General features: G+C 38.2%; 1 protein-coding gene across 1 annotated transcript in view; it reads right to left on the bottom strand.

The window, feature by feature from the left end:
• The window catches only part of CDH8 (cadherin 8), a gene marked incomplete at both ends in the record, with an annotated part of 304,951 nt that overhangs the window by 49,840 nt on the left and 229,897 nt on the right, over nt 1-25,214 (bottom strand). Inside the window, one exon of the mRNA XM_079759845.1 lies at nt 4,745-4,866. Within this exon, the coding sequence (XP_079615971.1) occupies nt 4,745-4,866 (122 nt within the window). The remainder of the gene's footprint in view (nt 1-4,744; nt 4,867-25,214) is intronic.

The raw sequence follows: 25,214 nt of genomic DNA, 5'->3' as shown, positions 1-25,214 counted from the left end.
CTTGTGCACTGCGTGTCTGTGAGTAGAATGAGTGTTTCCATGGTAATATCTGAGAAAATAATTATTGAAATATTTGTCACTGCCAAATGAAGTAAATTACAACCATGATTTTAAAATTCTGTGACTATGCATTACATGCCAAGCATTGGCTAGATCCCTATGAAGTAATAATGGTTATTCTCTTTTTTTAGGGGGGGGGGGGTGCCTGTGATATTCCTATGATAAACTAACTTTATATACTGCAGTATTGATCAGAGAAAGAAGAGATTAAAAGAGGTAAATCAGAATATTTTTTTAACCCAGACATAATTAACTTGATTCCAAATAGCACATCTCAATTTCTATAGCTGGTGATGAAGCTTAAATTAGCCTCCACTAGATTCATTTATAGTAACAGGGAAGCGCCTTCCTGGAGGAAAAACAACTGAAGCCGTCTGTTGCCTAACGGGTTCTCAAACAATAATTCTCAAATATTCTCTGAGACTCAACACGAGACCTTGATTCACTCCTAGAAATACAACATTTTTGTTCAGTCCCTGTGTCAATGCACCATCTGGGACAAATTACCCCAATTCTGTCTGTATGAGATACAAGAGGCTGGTATCGCAAATAAAATCCTAGAAAGCTCGTATTAGAAGACCAAGATGGAGAACAGAATGATGCAAGGCCCTCTGGCCAACACTGGCCACTGAAGTTCTGTTTCTCTCACATGTGGTTCCGAGTGTGGTGTTCTCGGGCAGAATGATGGTTTCTCCACATCTGTTACCTGCTCCTGCACCTGTCCAGCCACATGACCACTCTCTCCAGGCAGCATCAGGGCTATTCCCAGCTGACTCCTCTGGAATACTTGACAGATGTTTCCTGTCTCTGGTGGAGGTCTTGTCATTAAGATAGCTCCATTTCCTTTCTCTCTTCAGACTCCTTTCTGCCTCAAAGATTTGAGGTATTTTCATGCAATCCTATAATTTCTAATTTTATTATGTGTTTTCCAGAGAGAACACTCCATGAGGGAAAAAGACTGATGTATAGGGCATTGTTTGCCACTAGATCCCCAGTACCAAGTCAAGTCCTGGCATATAGTTAGTGTTCAATTCATATTGACTGGCTGTCCAAAACCTACCATCCCATTAGACAAAGGAAATAGCAGGCATATATTTTGCTTTTTAATTTTGAAATTAGAGTTGTCAAGTGAGTGGAGAGAATCTTTTTATTTTTCCTGATAACTGAGGGCCAAGTAATGTGTAGACGACTCTATCATACCATCATCAAATTAGAAGTTAAAGTTATGCACCATCTTCTATCTTTTTACTTATGATAAATTACCTATAACTATTGAAATTTTAAAAAATTACTGGTAATCAGAAAATACCACTGGAATTTGTATATTTAACATTTAAATAATTGTATCTTGGAGATTTAAAAGAATTCTAACCAGAAGGGATTCATGTTGATTTTGTATAATATGGAATGGGAACAATTTCTCTGTGTCACAGGGTTGCTGTTATTCTCTTAAGGGAACAAATTCAAGAAAAAGTCATCTTTCATTTCAGAATTATGAGGAGGTGCTGGGGCTGATATGATTTGCAGCTCTACTTTCAAAGTGAACATCTGCCAATTTCAGCACAGATATGGCATGAAATGGAAAGCTACACCTAGAGAAGATGAAACCGGCTTCCTCCCTTCCTTCTTCTCTTTCGTTCTTTTTCTCTCTCCTTCCTCCCTTCCTCCCTTCCTCCATCCCTTCCTTCCTTCCTTCCTTCCTTCCTTCCTTCCTTCCTTCCTTCCTTCCTTCCTTCCTTCCTTCCTTCCTTCCTTCCTCCCTCCCTCCCTCCCTCCCTCCCTCCCTCCCTTTCATTCTTTCCCTCCCTCCCTCCCTTCCTCCATATCTTCCTCCCTCCTTCCTTCCTTTTCTTTCTTATTTAGTATTTTGTTGATGAGTTCAATCCACTGGAAAAGTTTCAAGCACAAAATAATTATCTACGTTCATGTTGACATTGGCTTTGAGTTTATGAGATGTTTTAAAAACCTCTTTGAGGTTCTCTCAGTCCAGAAGTCTTTAGACTGGGTATTCTGAATGGCTTGCCCTTGATTACTGCTAATGATCTCCAGTTGCACTATCTCCCCAGAAGCTGATCCCCTCAGAATTTAGCCTTAAATCCATACCTCCCAGGCAAACCAGATTTCAAAGTCACCTGCACTTCTTACTCTGAGGCTGTTGTAAAGCAGACATCAATTGCTGAAAAATATTGAGTGACTACGACTCTAGTGCTAATTCAATGTTTGACATTTGTTTTTGATCATTTGAGAATGAACATTCTAATTTGAAAACGAGTCAGTGGTCTGTGGGGTGTGAGGAGAGATGATTGAAAGTTTTATCTATGTTGAACTTATATAAGTGAACACTAGTGTAAGTAACAATAATGAATTTTTGGAAAAGGTTAAATATAAAAATGAGATACTTGAGCCATTGAAAGTGACTGGGAGTGATGTAACGAACCAAATATGACTTCTGACTCGCACAAAGAAATGAGGAAATTCAGGAGGTGAATGATTGCATGTGTATAAACGAGTCCAAAAATTATGCTGAACAGCCAAAGATCTGATCTTTTCATGTAAAAATGAACCTTTAACAGATCTGCCTAAACAGATTCATTTGAGGATGAGCTCGTGCAGTAGACACACATACAACATAAACATCTCTTCACAGAAGAGTCATTTTGACCTGCAAAAACCATAAAACGAAGAATTAACTTTTCTCTTTTATTTTGATATTGCATAGGAAAGGTGATGAAACAACCTGATTTTCCCCCTGAGGATAAGAACTGCTGAGGAATCATTAAAACCTTGGAAACAGTTAAAATCCACCGGGTAAAACTCCAGATTCCTGGGGTTCCGAAGGCATGCATGTCAGTGTCACAAGCGAAGGCAATGTTGGATTTCTGCAATGTTGATGCTATTGACTCTCTCAACTTGTACGATAAGTTTTGCATGAACAATGGCGATTTATTTAAATTCTAATGCATTTGACAGATTCTGTATGATTGAAAGGGACAAGCTTATAAGTCTGTGATTGGCTACATTACCCCAGAAATGATCTGGATCACACAAACATAGCCTTGAAAGGGACCTGCATATATTTTGTATATTTTGATCAAACTCTCTGCCAATTCAATCCACCAACTTCGCTAAATAAATATGACATACTTCTCAGGGTGGGGTAAAAGTGGGTTTACAGTTGTGAGTATGTGAAACACTGTTTATTCGTGTTACTGTATTAATTTCCATATGAACAACTATAAACCTATTTTTGCCCCCACCCTGTATATATAAACACATTCCATCCTTAAAGGATCACAAATGAAAATGTTCAAAACATGCTAGAGAGCAGTTCCACATGACAAAATTAAGAAACATATGAACTAATATTAGAATATTATTTAAAAAAAGAGTGTAGCACTGCGAAAGGTGAATGCTTTGATTAGAACAACACTTATATTGTCCAGTTGCTTAAAATTAATCAGTTTTATTACAATTTCAGTGTGTGTGTGTGTGTGTGTGTGTGTGTTATTTTGGTAAACGATGCTAATAGTTCAGATATATGAGAGTAGTCTAGGAGAAAATGTCCACTGTTTTTAAAGGACGGTAACACACTAATCTTTTGTAATAAATGAAAAGTCTAGAGCCACAGTGCTAATCCTTTCTTTTGGCGGAAAAAAAAAAAATCTGACTCTTGTCAGGTAAACTGCTCGGCAAATAGTAAGTTTAATTCCTAACACCCACATGAGGCACAAGAATAGTTGGATTAACAACTCCAGTGTCATGCTGTCAGCTGCTGTTTATTTAAATTAAAATGTCACCATCCAGAAATAAATTAGTAAGTCGAAAAATGATAAATTTCTTAAACATACAGTACTTTGGCACCTTGTTCAGATAAATCTATTACATTTGGGGTTTTTAGAACTTTACATACACTATTTCCATTTGGACATTCAAAGTATAGCAGGTTTTGTTTTATTTTGTTCTTGCTTATACCTCTCTTCCTCTAACCCTCCCTCACAACTTCCCTTCCTCCCTACTCCCTTCTTCCTCTCTCCCTCCCCCTCCCTCCCTCCCTCCCTCCATTCCTTCCTTCCTTTCTCCCTCCCCCCTCCTTACCTCTCTGCCCTCTAACTCACCCCCTTTCTCAATTGTTCCTATTTATACTACATGAGACAGGTAAAAAAAAAAATTCCATCAACACACAATTATCAGATACTAGAGTTACAAGTCTAAGACCCGTTATTTATCTTATGTCAAAATGAACTAACTACATTTTTACAGATTTCAAAATTCACTTCCTACACCCTGTTGACCTGGGTCCCACTATTCTGTGTTATTTCTATGTTTGACATGAGCCAAGCATTCCCTCCCCATGAGCTTTCCCCTTGCTTCCTGTCATTTGAAGGTTACCCTTTCGGCCCCTCCCCTGCTCTCCTCCATACCCCGGGATAGTGTAAGCTAGTTCTTGGGCTCTGGGGTCACAGCACAGCAGGCTGTTCCACTCCCTGAGCCAATCTGGTCCCATGTCTCTAGAACCGACATCTCAGAAAGAAAAACACTCCCTCTCTGTTGTTTCCACCCGGAGGTTTCTTGCCTGTGACTTTGTGGACTGAAAAGAAGGCAGATGCACACTCTAATGCAGGTTAGTCAAATATGAGACAGTCGCATACAAACATATCAGCATTAACAACATGGAGATATTTACTTGGCCGGGTTTTCCATTTTCACATAAAAATGCCTCATATTCGGATGCGAATTCAGGGGCGTTGTCATTGACATCCAGCACTTTAATAGCAACAGGTACTCGTGATATCTGACTGTGGTTCCCTATGGGAAGGAAAAGATAACATCAGCATTGAGGGCATTTCATTGTAACGTGCAACTCAACGTTCTTCTTGAAAACATGGGTGTTTAGTTTCAACTCCCCTCATGGGGGTGGTTTCAACATGGTGGCTATGAAGTCTGACTGACCACTCAGTGAGAAAGAAACAGCCAGGGCTTCATTGCTTAAAAAAAGTGTAGATTATTATTCCAAACACCATTTGCTGGAGCTTTGCTCTGAATCATTAAAAGGTTTCCCTGATGAAGAAAGCTTTATTTTATTAATAAAGTCCATTAGACAAAATAAAAAAAAAATGCTGTATGCAACAAAGATTTATCTCTTTGTTTATCTTGGGTAGAATACAACCCAATTTTGTGCTATCCCTCGTTTGACAGGCTATCTATTAAAGATGAACAAAAACCCAGCATAAGGGCAGAACCAAATCAATTGTTAATTGGTCCTTAACGATGATTAAAAAATAATAATCTTAAAGATGGGGGATCACATTTTTTATGAATTTTATTTTTTATTAAAACTTGACCTTGGGGTGGTTTCGGATAAAATAAGCCCAAGTCATTTTAATATTTTCATTTTCATAAAGATTTTCATCAGTGTACACAGATAATAATCTTCTAATCTTTCCAGGTCAATCCCAATAGCAAATAATTTAATACATAATCCTTAATCCTCAAGCCCTTAAGTTTAAAAAGTTACACACACACACACACACACACACACACACACACACACACAATCTGGTCCATTAATACATTGCTGACTTGGGCGATGTGATGATTTTTTATTTGTAGCAAATACAATAGTTTGACTCTGACTGTAGAGTCTTTTGATGTCTTGTAAATTATGCCGAATGCATTGGGGATGGCCAATTATTTATTTGTGCTTCTGTGGCACTAAATATTTATCAGCAACCCATGAGGGGGGAAGCGTTTGACTTCTGAATGTAAAGAAATCAACTTGCATCTGATATATCAAATCTGCTTTTTGATAATTGATTACATTCATATCTCTAAAACCTTCAAACACTCATCACTGTGTGTGTTTTTTTCTTAACTATGATGGTATTTCTAAAGCACCCACCAAATGATCAGAGCCATGTTACAAATCTATACTTGGTTAACCCCACTGGCAACGCTACAAGATTTACATTTGGTTAACTAGCATGACTACTCTGCAGCATTCTAATTTGATTACCTAAGGGTGGATGATTTTCTCCTCTGGAATTCCAACCACCTCAGTCATGAAACATAATCTCACTTTCCCCAAATCAAGCCAATGGCCTTAAATATGTCACCTGATACATCCCTTCTCTTTTACTATCTTATATCTAATGGATTAATCCATTCTTCATTCAAAGAGGAAGCATGCACCTCCAACTTTTGATGAAAGGAAAAGTTTTATTTAAAAGTATAGCACCTAACCTTAAGATAAGAAACTTACATTTCATGCTTTATCTACTTGAGTAAATTCGGTAAATAAGGTATAATTATTTGAAATAAGGTATGATTATATGCTTATAGATTTAGATCTCTTTCTAGCCTGACCATGAGCTGAAGAGTAGCTACTGAAGAGTGAAGGGAATAATATAGTGTTAGCAGTAAATGATGTTTGGAGCTCCATCCTTGCCTCCTACACCCTACATGATCCTGATCAGTTTGTTTGACCTCATTTTATCCCTGCAGAAATTGAAACTCAAGAACGTAACATGTTATTTACAGAATTAAGATATTATATGAGAAAACATTAAAAGTGTTATGATAGTATTGGGCACATAGTCAAGGGGGATATTTCTTGCTGAGAGAGTAGCCAGGAAGACTGAGGCTACTATCTCCCCCTCCACAGAACCCTCAGTTCCCACAGCAGAAGTCACTTAGAGAGACACTCCAGAGCCTTGGCTCAGGTTATGGGGATGGACTAGAGAAGCATAAAGCAGAGAGCTCTGAATTTCTTATAAAGAAGCTAACTTCAACCAGGCCAGTGTGGCTCAGTGGTTGAGCGTTGACCTATGGACCAGGAGGCCACTATTCGATTCCAGGTCAGGGCACATGCCCGGGTTGCAGGCTCGATCCCCAGGAGGGGGCATGTAGGAGGCAGCCAATCAATGATTCTCTCTCATCATGGATGTTTCTATCTCTCTCTCTCTCTCCCTCTCCCTTCCTCTCTGAAATCAATATACATATATATATTTTTTAAATAAGCTAACTTCATTTGCAAAGGAATGTGGAGAAGTTCAAGTCCATCTATCCACTCAAAATAATGGAGGTTGTTGTGAAAGGCAAATGGGAGAAGACTGGTAGAGTTGGTAGATTCATTGCAGATAGAGGCTAAAATTGTAAGCCAGCAAGTGGCCAGAGAGAATCAGGAAGGTAAGGAGGAGAAGCCAAGGCAATCCTTGGCTGGAGCTGTGTAACTCAGTCTCTACCTTGATTGTCACAAGGCCATCTCCTCTTCTTCCGGGGTCATCTACTCTTCCAAGAACACTTGTTCCTGGATTTGGGGCCTACCTGGGTAATCTAGAATGATCTCATATTAAGATCCTTTATTGAATTACATCTGCAAATGCCTTTTTCCAACATATTTACACAGGTTCCCAGGATTAGGACCTGGGCATCTCTTTCTCAGTATGACCATTCAACCTCCTGCATTCCCTCCTTTCTGAAAGCTATTTGGTACTGAATAGAATGGTACTATCTCAAATCTGCTCTTGTCCTAGGAAACAAAGATATGAGAAATTAATTTAGTTATACTTCCTTCCTTGAATTCATGTTTCAAAATAATATCAGATATAAGCTTAAATAACCTGTGATTCCCTTCTGAGAATTTTGTCCGTCATTCATTTATTCTTTCATCATTGTTCTCTTTATTTGTTCAGTAAATATTTACCTCTTAATTCCCAGTTACTAAGACAAAGTTCCCACAGTTAAGGGATCTACAGTATTCCAGAAAACAATGGTTTGTTGTACCCTCATGCACCCTACATATTATTTTTTTACAAAAAGCAGTGGAAGAATATTTTCTAAATTCATGGGAAATATTTCAAAGAAGGGATGACCTTTGCATTAGCTTTAATAATGAGTAGAAATATCGTGGGTGAAGAAAGGTAGACAAGTCTTTCAGATAGAGTCAGCCACGTGTAAAGAAGTTCAGAAGCCTGGAGACCAGGCTGTTACCAAAATAATCAGTAGCTCCAATGGTGAGAGCATCCAGAGACCTGGCTGGTGGTGACTTCAGGACAGAAAGTTGAAGCCAATCAGGAAGAGTCTTCTGTTATATGCTAATGAGTATAAGCTATATCACCTGATCATTGGTGAGCCAGTAAAACAATTCTTGAAATTTACAGTTTTAAAAATTATCAAAAAAGCAGATTGCCAAGCACAGTTACTTTTTAAAAATATTTTTCTAAGTATATGAGTGTCCCAGAAATTTACTATGGCAATTTCTTGAAAGTGTTAAAATAAGAATAAAACAAGAAACAAGAAACTAGTACCCCACATCCCCCAAATATCCTCAAAATGTGTTTTGTCTCTATTAAATAAATGTGCATGATTAAAAATTGTGCAACTTATCATAATTTTCAACATGTCATCATTAAATGCTGAAAATTCACTTTTATCTAAATTAATGAAATGATGGCAGTTCAAATTTTCAAGATATTGTAGAGCAATACAACTAATTAATTAAGCTTCTAAGAAAAATTATTCATGTCCTTTGTGACTGGCCCCAAAATGTTTGCCTTTCATCTGATACACAAACATTAAGATATTATAATTAGAAACTTGATTAGCATTCATTAAAGATTACTTTTCTAAACACCAGAGATGCGACTAAGTGGTCTGGAAGGAAAAGCCCATTTCAGTGGGCCACGAGAGTCAGACAGTTTTTACATCTGATGAAAGAGAGACTGAAATGGCAGCTAGGATAAACAACTCCTTGACTTCTGCCATTTGAATCACAGTGACTCCCTGTCACCTCTCTGTCACATAGCCTTATGAACTGCCCATTAATTTTGCCCTTTTATAATCAAAGGTAATGGAACACTGCCAAGTCTGTTACTTGGGAATTTGCTTCTAACTAGTTTCCATGAGCTGCTGTTTTCACAGGCATCGATTGAGGTAAACAGCCTCTCCATTTCAGACTATAAGAGAGAGGAAAAAAAATTGACAAATTTAGATATACTAGTGAGGCTCAATAAATAATCCTGGAGCCTTCCATAAGCAGAAGGGTGGAAGCCGTGAGCAGTAAATTCCAGTCAACAGGGCAAGGCAAAATAAGAGAATTTATAATTGAGTGGGGGATCGAGGCACAGTGGAAGTTCATAAAGTAAGATGTGAACTGAATATGTGATCAGAAAGCTGGCAACTTTGGAAATTTAAAATGAAACTGATGGGAATTTGAAACATCATGGAAAATCATTTCAGCAGTGGGTGTAAGCTCTCTACTGACTAAAGTTAAAATGTTTTGAGGTATATTTTGCCCATAAGTGGTTTGGTAATTTCTAAATCAGTAGCGATGAATTACCAATTCATAGGATATTAGCATCCAAACAAGTTGGAATATAATAGCCAATGGACATGAGCAGGGTAGGAATACTACCAGGATTTTTGTTTTTTTTTTGTTTTGTTTTTTGATTTTTTTTGTTTTGTTAATCCTTACTTAAGGATATTTTTTCCATTAATTTTTAGAGAGAGTGGAAGGGAGGGGGAGAGACAAAGAGAGAGACATCGATGTGAGAGAGACATATCAATTGGTTGCCTCCCACATGCTCTCGAGAAGGGCTGGGGATCAAGCCTGCAAGAGAGTATATGTCCTTGACTGGAATCAAACCTGGGACCCTTCAGTCCACGGCCCAACACTCTAATCACTGAGCCAAACCAGACCACCAAGAATATTTTGACTGTTTTTTCTCTTTATAGTATATTTTTATGCTTTACCCTTTTACTCTTGTAGCAACTGAATTGATGCCCTGGTTCACACATAGTCCTGTGAGTGCCTCAAAAACATACCAAGAAATATCTGCCGTCTAGTGCGCATAGAAAGAAGCACTGACCACCAGAATTTTAATCATTTTTATGACAGGACTGTGAAAATTCCAGCAAGCCAGACTTTAAAGAACAGTCACACTATTTTACTCCTTAAAAGCTGCCATATTTACACAGTGGTTGCGAATAAAATTAGAACTATAATCAGATGGTGGCTTTGGTGTCACACAAAGCTTATAGTAGTACTAGAGGCCCAGTGCATGAAATTCATGCGCTTGGGAGGGAGTCCCTCAGCTTGGCCTGTGCCCTCTCAGTCTGGGAGCCCCGCGATCGATCTCCCCAAAGAGGTAGGCCCCGCCCACCTGGCCGGGGCTCCTCCATGGATTGCCCCTGCAGAGGGAGGCCCAGGCTACCCGCTGCAACACCACCATGGGATAACCTGGGCCTCCCTCTTTGGGGCAATCTTAGAGTCCCCCGATTGATCCATCGCTCTGCTGGTCAGTGGCCTGGGCCTCCCTCTGCAGGGCGATCACGTGGCAATGGCCGGTCCCCTCTCCAATTGCATCACACCCACCTTGGCTGGCCTGGTGCCAATGAGTGTCATAGCGTGGTCGTCTGAAAGGTCGTCCAGATGGTCGTTCAGCTGTTTGGTAATTTGATCGATTTGCATATTATGCTTTTATTATTATGGATGTCTTAGCTTTTCTATTCACCAAGGAGTAGCTCTCTCACAGAGAGGAGAACGGCTCTTCCTCTCACTGAGAAAATGGTGGACTTGTACATATTTGCAAATTCCTTTATCTCCGTGGAGAAAAGAACTCTTAAACGGTGACTTTGACTTTGGTTAGGTTCTCACTGTCCCTGTCCTTTTCCCTACTGACGGCGAAAAAGCATGCTATCTGGCCACCCGACTTCCAAGTGCTTTCTAAATGGGGAGGACATGTGTGGGTCTCTTGTTTATTACATTCATTTAAGTGAACCTAGAAATAGTGAGGTCACCCCCACCCTTTCCCTGTGTATCTACAGGGAGCCCTCAGTATCTTCTCTCCAGCTCACGGGAGTTCAGGGGCAGGAAATGATCTTCACGGCCTAACATTTTGATCCTCTGGGGAAATGCTTTAGAAGCCATTGAGGTGAGAACTGACTTTATGAACCTCTTAGATACTATATATTTTATTAACTATAAAACTGTAACAGTTACATTCTAAATAAAGGCAACACATAACTGCATATAGGCATATAAAGACAGCTTATAAATAAAAAGGTAGTACTTGATGAGAATGAACATGTTGTATTTTCTATTAATATGTTATTTAGACTACTTTTAATTTACTTATGTTTACAACATTTTTCTCTGTTATCTCTATTCTTTTTTAAAAATATATATATATTTTTGTTGATTTCAGAGAGGAAGGGAGAGGGAAAGAGAGAAACATCAATGATGAGAGAGAATCATTGATCGGCTTCTTCCTGCATGCCCCCTCCTGGGGATCAAGCCTGCAAGATATCTAGCATGACCAGCACCCCAAAAGCCTCCCATGTACGTCTTCTTGGTAATTATGTCCATCAGGCATGTGCCCTGACCAGTGACCTTCTGGTTCATAGGTTCATGCTCAACCACTGAGCCACGCAGGCCAGGTCTATTCCTTTTTGTTTGTTTTGTTGTTGTTGTTGTGTGTATATGCATTGTGGTTTTCATTTGCTTTGTTAAAGGTATGCCTCATCATTCAACTGTATTGCTTCTGCTGAATTTGTAACTCAAAAATATCAATTCCCTCCTTTCACAGCCCTAAGTAAATGTTTTTAATTTTCTTGTACATCTCCTCTTTCTCCATACTATAAGAGATAAGGAAGTAAAATTCCATAATGAATTTATTATCCCCCTGCCCCCAATGGTGATCTAAGTCTTCTTTGCAGACTCTCTCATCCTGCCAACAAATTGCATTATGTTTCTATTACTAAATCCTTAGGTTTTATTTTCCCCTTAATTATTTCAAACAGGATTGATTCAAAAATACTGGAACTAAATTTCTGGAGATTATTTTTATAATGCAATTCCACTTAAACCCCTTATAAAACAGAATCTTAATTATGGAGACTAATACTTGCAGAGGAATTATGTACAGATTTATTTAATATTCATTTTAAATGCTCACTCAAATATCAACTTACAATAACAATTGTGCCCTCGATTCATACATGTACACACAAACACACATGCACTTTATTAGAGAAGAGAATCAATATTGTAAACAACCCAGCACATATTGCATGATCTGTTACACACTATCTCTTTGAAGTGTATTGGCTTACTATGAAGATTTTTTTCTCAAATGGGAATATGATTTCAGAGAATGGAAGGACTGAAATCAATTAATATGAGTTACATATCATAATAGATAGTAAAGAATTACCATTTTCTAAAATCTAATGAGCCTAAAAAAATCAAATTATATGGAATCTAGTCAGGCTGCCCATATCTACTCAAAGCCTGAAAGAGATAAAGAAATAGGAATCCCTGGTAGTCCAACCAACAAGTAAAAAAAAAAAAAAAATTAAATAAATAAATAAATAAATAAATAAAAACAAAACGTGTTTATTCTCCACAGGCTCTCTTTAGCATAGCACTTGTAAAACATAATCTTAAATAAAACCCGCCCTAATTTAAATACAGATTACTTCCTAAACAATGCAATCCTATATAATAAAAGCCTAATATGCAAAGCAAACAGTGGAACAACAGGTTGGCAGGGTGTGGGGCTGGTGAGTGGGCGGTGCCAGGCCAGCCAAGGAGGGTGCCAGCAAGCAGAGGGGGGGGGGGGGATGGCTGGTGGCAGGGCAATGGGGGGCGGGGCTGAAGCTGATCCCTGGTGGTCAGTGTGCTCCCACAGGGGCAGCACCGCTCAGCCACAAGCCGGGCTGAAGGCTGGCAAGTGGTGGCGGGAGCCTCTCCTGCCTCGGCTCCAAATGTAGGCCATCAGCCAGACATCCCCCGAGGGCCCAGTCCAGTCAGACATACCCTGAGGGTGCAGGCCAGGCACAAGAGGTTGCAGGCTGGGCTGAGGGAACCGCCCCCCCCCCCCCCCACCGGGCATGAATTTTCGGGCACAGGGCCTCTAGTACAATAAACAACATCAAAAGAAAGGTTTGATGATTCTATTAACATGGAATTTTCTATTAATAAATTTATATTTAGAAATATAATCATACTTTAAAAAAATTTCTTGGGGCAACTCCCTTAAAGTTTTTTTTTTTTTTGCATGAGATCAAGTTCTGCAGGGGAAGTAGGCCAAGCAAACAATAAACTGGATAAATCTTTAGGGTGTATTCCTTTGTATTTTTATAAAATTATCATCCCCATGTAACTACTCCCCAGATCAAGATATCTGGCATAACCAGCATCCCAAAACCCTCCCATGTACTCAGTCATTATGTCTGTCAAGCTAACTCGATTCTGTTTCTTAACAATATATTAGTTTGTCTTGCACGGAACATTATAAAAATTGAATTAATAGAGAATACACACTTTTGTATCTGGCTTCTTTAGCTCAATATTGTATTTGTAAATTCATTTGTATGTTTGCATGTAGCTATAGTTCATTCATTTCCATTGTTTGGAAAATAATTTGTATTGTACATATACCCCAGTAACTGTATTGTATATATACCACAATTTATAGTATTTGTAAATTCATTCATATGTTTGCGGGCAGCTGTACAGTTCATTATTTTTCTAACCTTTGAAAAATAACTGTATTGTATATAAATTATAATAACTGTATTGTATATATACCCCAATTTATTGATTTATCCTCATACTGGCAGATACTTGGGTTGTTTCAGTTCATGCTATTCTGAAAAGTGCTATTATAAATAGTGTATTTCTCTTGGTGCACAAATATATGAACTTAGATATGTTATATACTTAGGAGTCAAAGTAAAAGATTGATTATAAGCTATACAACCATTCAGCTTCAGTGTATGCTTCCAAATATATTTTTAATATGGATGTACCAATTTATACTTTGCCCAGCAATGTATAAATACAGCAATTGTTGCGCATCTTTAACAATATTTGTTAAAGCAGGTTATTATTCATTTTTAATTTCACCCATTGCAGAGGTATGTCATTGTATTTCAGATAGATTTGAACTTGCAATAACCTGATGATTAAATGTGAAAGACCTATTATGCTTACTGGCCACTTGAATATCTTCTTTGGTGACGTACCTATTCAAGTTTTTGCAATGTTTTTGTTTGTTTGTTTTTAGTTGAAGTAGCCTTATAGATGGGACTTATATTCAGATAACTGATGATTTTTTTTTAAATTGATTTCAGAGAGAAAGTGAGAGGGAAAGATAGAAACATCAATGATGAGAATCATTGCTCGGCTGCCTCTTGCTGGGAACTGAGCCTGCAACCTGGGCATGTGCCCTGACTGGGAATTGAACCTTGACCTCCTGGTACATAGATACATACTTAACCACTGAGCAACACCAGCCAGGCAAATTTTTGCCATGTTTTAAGTTGGGTTGTCCATGTTTTCCTAATTGATGTGCATAGTCTATGTTAAGAAGATGAGTCCTTTGCTAGATGTGAGCATCACAATACCTCTCCCTCTCTGTGGTTTGACACAAAATTTGAAAATTCTATTATCTTTTAGAAGACATAATTATTTTTGAAATTTACATCTCTGATCTATAAGAAGATTACTAACATTGATTGTCTGAGGGGTCAAAGTTCAATTTTACCTACTACAGATATCCAATTCACAATCCAGTCAATACGATTGAAAGTCCATCTATGGTATCTTTGCCATAAATCAGTCGAGTATTTTTGTACAGGCCTGTTTCTGGAATTTTCTGTTCCATTATTCCATTTTTCTATCTTTATTGTCATACAATGCTCTCTTAATAACTCTCTATATATGAGATAAATGCTCATATATTGCAATTATGTGTATGATGAGATTAACAATTTTGGTTTTCCTTTGACATTTTTTTTTCATTATTTTCCCTTTAAAGTTCTATGTACATTTTAGTGTTATTAGCTGAACTTTGTGTGTGTGCACATACACACACACAGCTGTTGGACTTTTGATTGATATTGCAAAGAATCTACAGATAAATTTAAAGAGAACTGTCATGTTTTATATTTGAATCCCCAAATAGGGAACTTCTGATATACTTTATTTATTGATTTAGAACTTAGTTAATTTCAGTAATGTTTTGTAATTTGCTGGCTATAAGCCTTGCATATCATTCATTAGATATTGTTACTACTTAATGAAAGTCACTTTATTGTTATAAGTAGTATTTTTTTTTTATTTTCTGAGAATTGCTACAAAATAAAAATCAGGTTCTTTAATAATAATTCTACCAGGCATGCAAACTGTACTTATGATTTATCAATAGGTTTTGTTGTCATGTTTGGGCACTCAATCATATGATCTGTGAAAAGTGACAACTTTACTTCTCCCTTCCCAATATTTATACTTTCATTTCTTACTTGGATCTGATTGTACTGGCGAAAAACCGTCAACATAATTGCATACAAGTAACAATAGGAGACAACCTTATCTCATTTCCAATCTCAGTGAGAAAGCTTTCAATATTTTACCATTAGGTCTCATATTTGCTATGATTTTCTATAGCTACCCTTTATCAGATTAAGTTCTCTTCGATTTCTAGCGTGCCAAGAACCTTTTTTTTAATGAACAAGAGATGAGTATACTGCGGTTTGTGCATCTGTGGAGCTTGATCTTACGTGGTTTTATTCTCTTAATATTTTAATTTATATTAATAGGTTTTCAAGTGTTATAATCTGTCTTTGTATTCCCTGGGTGCAATATTATATTTTTATATTAGTGGCTTTGAATTGCTAATTTGCTACCTAGGATAGCATGAAGCAGGCTGTTAATTCTTCTTTCTTGTAATATTCTTGTCAGGTTTGAGCAGTAAAATCACGCTGGCTTCCTGACATGAGGTGGAAATGCTGCCTCGTTTACTTCTCTGATAAACTGTGTGTCAGATTCACTGGGGCGTGACAATTTATGTGTTAAGAGTTAGTAATCATGGATTTAATTTATTCAACACAGAAAGTGATAGACATATTTTTGTTTTTCTTATTTAAGGCAGTTTGAAAAGACTGCATTTTTCAACCCAGCCTATTTCACATGTATTTTCATATCTTATTGGATCAATGTATTAGTAATATCCAATGACCATATTTTTAATGTCTATAGTCTGTAATGATGTTTCCTTCATCATTGCTGATATTGGTAATGTGTAACTTTTCTATTTTTTTCTTGCATGATTTCATTAACTTTATTCATCTTTGCAAAGAAATAGCTTTTGGCTTTGTTGAATGTCACTACTGGACATGTCTTCAACTTCATTATATTCTATCCTAAATTTATCTTCAGCGCTCTACTAGTTCTTAATTTTCTGTTCACCTCCAGTCTTTCTGAAGTGGATGCTTAGATTGTTGATTTTCTAGCATTTTTTTTTCTTTGCTAGTGTAGACATTTAAGGCTAATTTCCCTCCAGGCACTGCGAGCTGTAGTCGATAAGTGGTATGGTGTCATTATTTTATCATTCATTTTTAAAATGTGCTCATTCCCTTGGTGATTTTAGTTTGTATTTCATGGATCATTTAGAAGTAAGTTTATGGCTTAATTTCCACTATTTGGGATAATGTCACTTTTTCATTATTTATTTCTAGTTTAATTCCATTGCATTAAGAAAACGTACTCTGCACATGTTGAGACTCACTTTATGGTTCCGTTTTGACCATTTTGGGTAAATGTTTTAAGTGTGTTAGATATGATTTTTCTCTAATTTGTAAAAATTATTTTAAAAAGATTTTTATTGATTTCAGAGAGGAAGGGAGAGGGAGAGAGAGATAGAAATATCTATGATGAGAGAGAATAATTGATCGGCTGCCTCCTGCACTCCTTCCACTGGGATCAAGCCCACAAAGCGGGAAAGTGCCCTGACCAGGAACTGAACTGTGACCTCCAGGTTCATAGGCCCATGCTTAACCACTGAGCCACGCCAGCCGGGTCAATTTTTCTCTACTTTTTGAGTGCAGTGTATTTTACATTTCAGTTATATAACTTTACAAATCATGATATTCAAACTTTCTATCCTTACCATTTTTGTTTTTTCAACTTGTTTGATTAGCAGAGGCTTATATGTTAAAATCTTTATCTACAAGCATTAATATGTCTATTTTTTCCCTTTGCTTCAGTCAATTGCTTATATACTTGGCAAACAATATCTTAGGTACATGAAAATTTAAAATTTTTATATTATCTCCCTGCTGAATTTAATCATTTATCATTAGGAAAGTTTTCTTTTTCCTTTCGGTAATATTTTTTCTCCTCCCTCTATAGCTGAACTACTCTCATTTGGCTTCAATTTCATACATCTTTTTTAATGCATTCAGTCCTCATGTGTTCTTATATTTAAGGTTTATCTCTGATAAGAAACATGATTTGCAAATTGGTATTTTTTTTTCTAGTCTGACAATTAATATCCTTTCATTGAAGCATGTAGTTTAATTACATTTAGTGTGAATGTTTATATATCTGGGTTTTAATTTCCTATTGTACCTTTAAAATGTCCTTATCAGTTTTCTCTTATGTTCCTGCCTTCCTATCTTTTTTTGGAATTAATATGTTTTAATGATTCTATTTCCTTCATTGGCCTATTAGTTATATAGTCTTAAATTAATATCATTTTAGTGGTAACCTTAAATGTCATATGCATATATGTGTCCTTGACTTATTAGAATATGCCTTGAGTAATGTTTCAAACGTTTTATGTGCCATGCAAGAACCTTTTTTTTAAAAAAAAAATCTTTATTGATTAAGGTGTTACATATGTGTCCTTATTCCCCCATTACCCACCCATCTCCCCCCACTCATGCCCTCACCCCCCTGTTGTCTGTGTCCATTGGTTAGGCTTATATGCATACATACAAGTCCTTTGATTGATCTCTCCCCCTTAACCCCACCCTCTCCTACCTTCCCTCTGAGGTTTGATGGTCTGATCAATGTTTCTCTGTCTCTGGATCTGTTTTTATTCATCAGTTTATGTTTACAACACATTGATTGTTTGTGCCAGTTTGTTATACCCTTCCAGTATCTGGGCTTTAATTTTGGATATGAAGAAGGAAAAGAGATTATCTCCCTTTACACAGGGTTGGATGATCTCCTCACAGGATGATAGGGATAGATGGATCTTTGATAACGTCAAGACTGAATTTCAGATTATACAAGGGCTCATTTAATTTCTGGTTTTCCTTTACTTCTAGAGCCCATCCTGCCTGTCCAATTTGTTTCACTTTTTAGCCTCTTAGCACATTATGTCTGATAGCTTTCAAATCCTCTTACTCCTACATGTTTTAAGAATCGGTAAGTGCATCATGGGAAAAAGGTACTAGAATGCTCTGATACCTTCTCTTCAATGACCTCCTCCCTGTAGCCTTGGCCTCTCAATTTCTGGACACCTTGGGATCCCCGAAGTACAACATGGGAAGGTGTTTCTACCTTCCCATGAGGCCATCATCCACTCCAGATTATCGATCTCAGCTTGGTTTCTATGGCCTGTGAGTTCAATCAAGTTAAAGCCTTGAAGGGCATAAACATGATATATTTAGGAGTCACCACAATTTGCTTCCTTCCTATGGTGTCTTGGATTAAGTACTGGAAGCCTTCAAATATTGTCCCCCTGCCCCCCAGTTTTATAGTTATTCCCAGAGGGAGAGTTAGCAAGATAGAAGCTACCATCACAGACAAAAGAAAAATATTTAATTATTCCCCCATCACACTGTGGTGTAATATGCTCATTATTTCCCCAAGAAAATTAAACCATAAATCACCCTGTACTTGATGAACCATGGACACAACTATTACTATAAAATTACCCTAATCCTGCGTGAGGCAGTGCCCAGAAGAATTCGTGTATGGTATGAATAATTAAGCTTGTGTTATCTTTAGTTAATGTTCTGACTACTAAGCCAGACAGATTGCCGGAGACTGCTTTTTCTCCATCTGTGCTTTGGCCACAATAAATTCTGCATGTACTGTGACAGTGGACCAAGATATTGAGTTAAAAAACAAATCCATAATTCAACATAAATGATTAGCAGAGGTGGCTGGAGTGATTGCAGTACAACCCGCCACCTCAGGGTCAAGGACATGACAAGGAAAGGGATGATGCTGATTTATTCCCAGAAGTAAATATTAAAGGGCTTGACTACATGAGAATGTAAACATAGCTATACATGGTTATATCTATACATCGCTACTTCTGCCAACCACATTTGTATCCACAAAACCGTCTATCAATGTGCATTAGAAACGTAAATAGACACAGAAAATTACGTATTCCTTGACTAAAACTAAGAAGATATATGAGATACATTGGGTAAAATATGCAAATCTGTAAGTAATAGGAAGCATTACGTATTTTTTTTTTTAATAATTGTGTTTACAGAGGCAAGCAGAACACTTGTTCATAATGGCGTTGTGCAACTTGGGATGGCTAAACCTCTCTCTTTCTGGTTATATATAAAAATTAGTTGCTAGCTGTACTAAGCTCACTTTTAAAACATCTACCCCATTAAAGAAAGGCTAATAAATTCTTCCTGGATCTAGTAAATGTATCAGGCAAATTTGCAATGTAGAAGAAGGAGAGGCTGATAAGGACACAAAGTGTCAAGCTTATTTTAGAACCTTATGAGAAAGTGAGAGGACACAGGCCGATACTGGGATCCTCAATGATGCTGGAAAAACAACTGCAGCTAATGGTGAAAAAGAAGAACTGCTGGAGGCTTTTTGTTTACTGAATTTATGGAGATGGCAAAAAGCTCTGTATGCTACCAGAAATTCCTTAATTAAAAAACCCCCACACAAACAGGTCAAAGACAAAAGTGATTTTTCCTTCACACATCAGAACAAAGGATAAAAGAGGAGCAAACCGCGCTGCCAGCAGAAGGCTCAGTTCCACGGCTGGCATCTGCATCTTTGCTTTTGCACATAATCCACTTGATTGTGCTCTCCTTCCTGACCTGGCCTGGCCTGCTTGGGGCACAGCTTTGAACAAAGGAAGATGTAATCTAATTTATCTCCACATATTAGCCCATCCCCCTTAAAACGGTAATCATTTTCATGTAGGTTCCCCTCATCGAGGTACTGGAATCCATCCGGGGAGAAGGAACCACTTTAGTTGACGTTTCTTGTGCTCCACTGGGTGATGGAGAAAATTGCATGACTGGGGTCTAAGCTCTGAGGATTCTTTATATAAGTCTCTCTCAGTACAATCCAATGGACAGTGAAATCCTACTTGCAAACCCAAACCTTACTCCATGAGTAATCCATGCTTACCACATCAGAATATCGTCATCATCATCATCATCAGCAGCAGCAGCTTAAAAATATTTGCTGTTTACTAAACACTTACTTTCATGTGTTTCATGGTACCATGCTTGCATTTTTATTTATTTTTTAAAAATATATTTTTATTGATTTAAGAGAGAAAGGGAGAGGAGGAGAGATATAAAAACATCAATGATGAGAGACAATCATTGATCGGCTGCCTCCTGCACACTCTCCACCCCCCCACCCCCCCCCCCCCATCCCTTACTGGGGATTAAGCCTGGAAAGGAACCGTAACTTCCTGATTCATAGGTCGACGCTCAACCACCGAGCCATACTGGCCGGGCTCATTTTTATGTAACACTATGGATAAAGTAACATGATTATTCTCTCCCATGAACATTTAACATACAACAATTGTAATTCTAAAAGTCACTGTTCCAACTTCCATTCAATCAACAAATATTGACCTTACACTGCCTGGGTGCCAGATCCTCTTCTAGGACAGGAGATACCAAATAGCGAAACCAACCAAACAGCAACCACATTCACCATGGGGCTAGGGGTGGGGACTCTCAGGTTCAGATGAAACTAACTGATGGACACAAAGGAAACCAGATAGTGAGCGAGAAATGTGGGGAGGGTGTAGGCCTTCAGGGGGGTGTCATCGCACCACCAACTTCTCTTCCCTCCCTCATGTGTTCAAATGGCATACACACGACTGCAGAATCAAGCTGTCGGTGTGTGGACCTTCTTTCTCTACAACCAATCCCCTCCTTTCTCGACGTAGAAGTCCGAGCATTCACCCCAGTAAGGACGTATGAGACCGACGCCTTTTTCTTGGTGTTTGCTGGAAACGGTCTCCACTCCCAGCAGAGGCCTGTTGGCAACCAGGGATGATCTGAGTCAGGGCTCGGGAGGTCAAGAGTCAAACACGTCCTGCACTCCTGTAACTTGATGCCACGAGGAGAGTTCCTTTGAGGGGGCACCTGTCACTTTCTTTGTAATTCCCTCTTCTGAAGGGAACACGTGTGTTTATGGCATCCCAGCTATTCAAGCTGGACCCTACAATACGGACAGAGGGTGGAATCTTAAATTTATGCCATTTAAAAGAGCTGCAATGAAAATGTAGGCAGTTTTTCTTGAATTCTTGGGACTAGCAGAATGTGTGGGACAGTGAGACTCAATGGGTCTGGCTTTTGAGCCCAGAAACACTGATTGGGGAAAAACAACAACAACCACAACCACAGGCTTGAGCAGGCTCCATCTGCTAAGAACCATAGTGAGAAAATCCCTTCTTCATTTAAGAATCTTTCTCTGTTGCCCTAACCGGTTTGGCTCAGTGGATAGAGGGGTCCCAGGGTCCTGTAGGGTCCCAGGTTCGATTCCGGTCAAGGGCATGTACCTTGGTTGCGGGCACATCCCCAGTAGGAGATGTGCAGGAGGCAGCTGATCGATGTTTCTAACTCTCTATCCCTCTCCCTTCCTCTCTGTAAAAATATCAATAAATATATTTTTAAAAAATAAATAAAAAAATAAAAAGAATCTTTCTCTGTCTATACCAGGGGTCTTGTGAGGATTGGACAACAGCATTCATGCCTGCTGTATTTCTATACATTTTCCATGAAGCTTTGATTGTAGAAAGAGCCTGTCCTAGCATTGACCCTGGCAGTAGAAATTTAGACTTCAAGCTAACTGGTGAGCAGGTTTTATGATTTAGCAAATCCCAGTTATCATTAACAGGATGTAAATTCCACCTGGATATTTACTAGGGCTAGGGAGACTGCAACAGAAGAACGTGCCCTTGACCTCTTTGGTCCGAGGGTCTCGACTCTGATCACTCAGCCAAACCGCTAGGGGCTTACCTACCAAATATAAATGAGCTAAGTTATAGCTTGAAATGACTCAGTGAAACTCAATTAGGAGTTGTTATAATAATAATTTTCTTCCTCCTCTGGTTCCTGCATTGAAATTACAGGTCATGCAGTCACAGCACGACAAATTACTGTTTTTCCTGCAATCAGGTTGACTCTGATTTATTCTATATCTTTCAGGATTTCTGCCCACTGAAGTCTGAATCTTTGGTGATGATGTGGCTCTCAGCATTCCCTACTGGAAACCCCCAACTCAAAAACAAACAAAAAAAAAACCCCAAAACACCAATAACAAAAAACTCTGCAAATGAGTTTCACTGTGTAGTTTCTCACCCCAATATCCATATTTATTTCCAATTAAATGCACGAGAGCAATTCAGAATTTTGTAATGTCAAATATTGCCTATCCCGGTGATTTTTCATAACTGTGAGAATAAAAAGATTCTCTAACTTTTAATTTCTTGCACATAAACCTTCATTATAATTTCTTCTCAGGAAATTGTTGGAATTTGCTCAACACTAAAAAGAATTAATTGCCTAATGTATGAAGGCAATTAAACAAATCATTTCATCATATGAATAACAATGAGTATAGTTTCACGCTAACAGAAAAAAGGAAGGCAAAGGAAGGGAAGAGAAAAAGGAAGCTAATAATGATGCATGCTGGTTTATTATTCAGTTAGTCTTAATATCCACTATACAGATGGCAAATCAAAGGCATAGAGAAACTATCTCACTTCCCTGGAGTAAAAAAATTAGAAAAAAAATTACTGATGGAACACAGGCTTGAAATTCATGTGTGACTCGTTCCAAAGAACAGCCAAATCCCTTGCGGTTTTAGGATATCTGCCTTAAGTTTTAAGTTGATACAGACACCATAGGCATGGAGTTACAAAGCCACCTACTAGCAGAAAGGATTTCCCCCAAGAAGCTTATCTAGGGTAAAATAATTGGCCATAAATACTCTCTCACTTTCTTTCCAAAAAACAAACAACAAAACAAACAAATGCAGTCCGAGAGATTAAAAAATGCACATTGGCATAAAGGAGACATATACTCATATGTCTAAGATAAAGACTGTCCAATCACTTTTTGAGCCATCTTAACTAAAAGGTCCATGTGGACAGAATTCATTAACATAGTGAATAAGAAGAGCAAAGAGTTGGTTTATGTGGTAGCTGTACAAAAGCAGTGTAGTGACAAAACCTCTGGGCTGGAATGCAGGGCCAGGCTCAGATTAATAATGTGTGTGTGTGTTTTAATAGTTTGCATGTAGCAGGAACTGTATGTGCTCTCTCTGTGCTTCAAACTCCACTTTATGAAAACAGAAAGGTAATTATATTACACTGAGTTGTGCTGAACTTTCCAGCTCAAATATTTGAAGATGTCTATGAACCCTAAGCATGTTCTTATACGACGGGTTAATTACACAATGGCATTAGGTATCAGCCAAAGTTCTTTCAGATGGTAACTGTTCATTGTCTAGTCCTGGTTTATGTGTTCTTTCTCCATTTATTTATTCAATCAATCATTCCTTCATTCAGTAAATACTTATCGAATTGTAAATAGTCATTCAGTGTTATTGAGTATTTATTACCAATATTGTAGCTGTTGGGATGATATCAGTTTATAAGACATTCTACCCATAGGGAAGAATTCATGAACAATATACATAACAATGAGCAAATTATATGATATGTCAGAAAGGATTAAATGCTAACGAACAAACAAAAAAGGCAGAGTAAGGGAAATCTAATACTGGGGGCGTGGGGGGTGGGGTAAGGGTAGGGCAAAGACTCAAAGATGAAGCCCATCTTGACTATAGCAAGAGGATATGTATTCCAGGCCCAGGGAGCAGCTACTTTGAAGATTCTAAAGGGAGAACATGACTAACGTTTGGAATAGTCAATCACAGATTTCGGGATGGTTAGCAAAGAAAATTATTTTCTTGGGGGTAGCAACAGACTTGCACATAACAGTGACAGACTGCAAAGAGAATTAAGCAACATCTTTTGCTTGATTACCAAATTGCGATAATGTAAGACAAAACTACTCTAGGTTTTAACAAAGAATTAGGCTTGGGCTATTAACTTTAAAGTATGCAACCAACTGCTGTTCCTGGATGGATGAATTTTTTTTTATTTTTATTTCCTTAGGAAACCTCTCCTCTGATCTAGCCCCACCTCAGAAGTTTTGCAAGAATTCGGTGCCCTTTCCTTTTCTCATATATTTTTTTAAAAATATATATTTTTATTGATTCCAGAGAGAAAGGTAGAGGGAGAGGGAGAGATATAAACATCAATGATGAGAGAGAATCATTGATCAGCTGTCTCCTGCAGGACTCCTACAAGGGATTGAACCTGCAACCTAGGCATGTGTCCTGACTAGGAATTGAACCATGAGCTTCAAGTTCATAGGCTGATGCTCAACCACTGAGCAACACCAGCCAGGCTTCTTTTTCCATATGGACTGATGTATTTTATTATCTCTTTATGAAGAGTATTGAGCATATTATAGGCAGATGGTTATAAGCACTGTACGATATACAAAAAGGACCCAGTAAGATTATTTACTCATTCAGTGAATCTATGTCTACCATCCTATATAATAAAGATGTAATATGCAAATGGTCGTTACGCCATGAAGCGTAATGACCGACTGCGTAATGACCGGATCACGGATCAGCAGGAGGATGGGGCAGCGAGCTACAAGCTGGCAGCGGCGGAGAGTTACAGGAGTGGGCAGGGCAGCAAGCTATTGGGGGGGGGGGGAGGCGGGAGGAGCTATAGGAGGGTGGGGCAGCAGGCGGAGAGCTACTGGAGGGCGGCAGCGAGCTACTGGCGCACAGATTCGTGCACAGGGCTACTAGTTTATAATATGGTTCTTTGTATGTTATCAGATATGAGGATGGGAGAAAAGTGTAAGATGTAGTCTTTGCCCTTGGTGACATTAGTGTGGGAGGGAACAGAAGGCACATAAACAACTAACTCTACTTATAAATTAGATCACCCTGCCTTCTCTGAATTCCCATATAACCTCAACAACATATACTGCTTCCAAACGGAGTAACATTTGATTTGAACCTTTAAGGAAAACTA

This window comes from Cnephaeus nilssonii (genome assembly GCF_951640355.1).
Source record: "Cnephaeus nilssonii genome assembly, chromosome: 20".
Lineage (NCBI taxonomy): Eukaryota > Metazoa > Chordata > Mammalia > Chiroptera > Vespertilionidae > Cnephaeus > Cnephaeus nilssonii.
The sequence above is the reverse complement of the archived record's forward strand: the minus strand, read 5'-3'. Positions and strand labels throughout refer to the sequence as shown.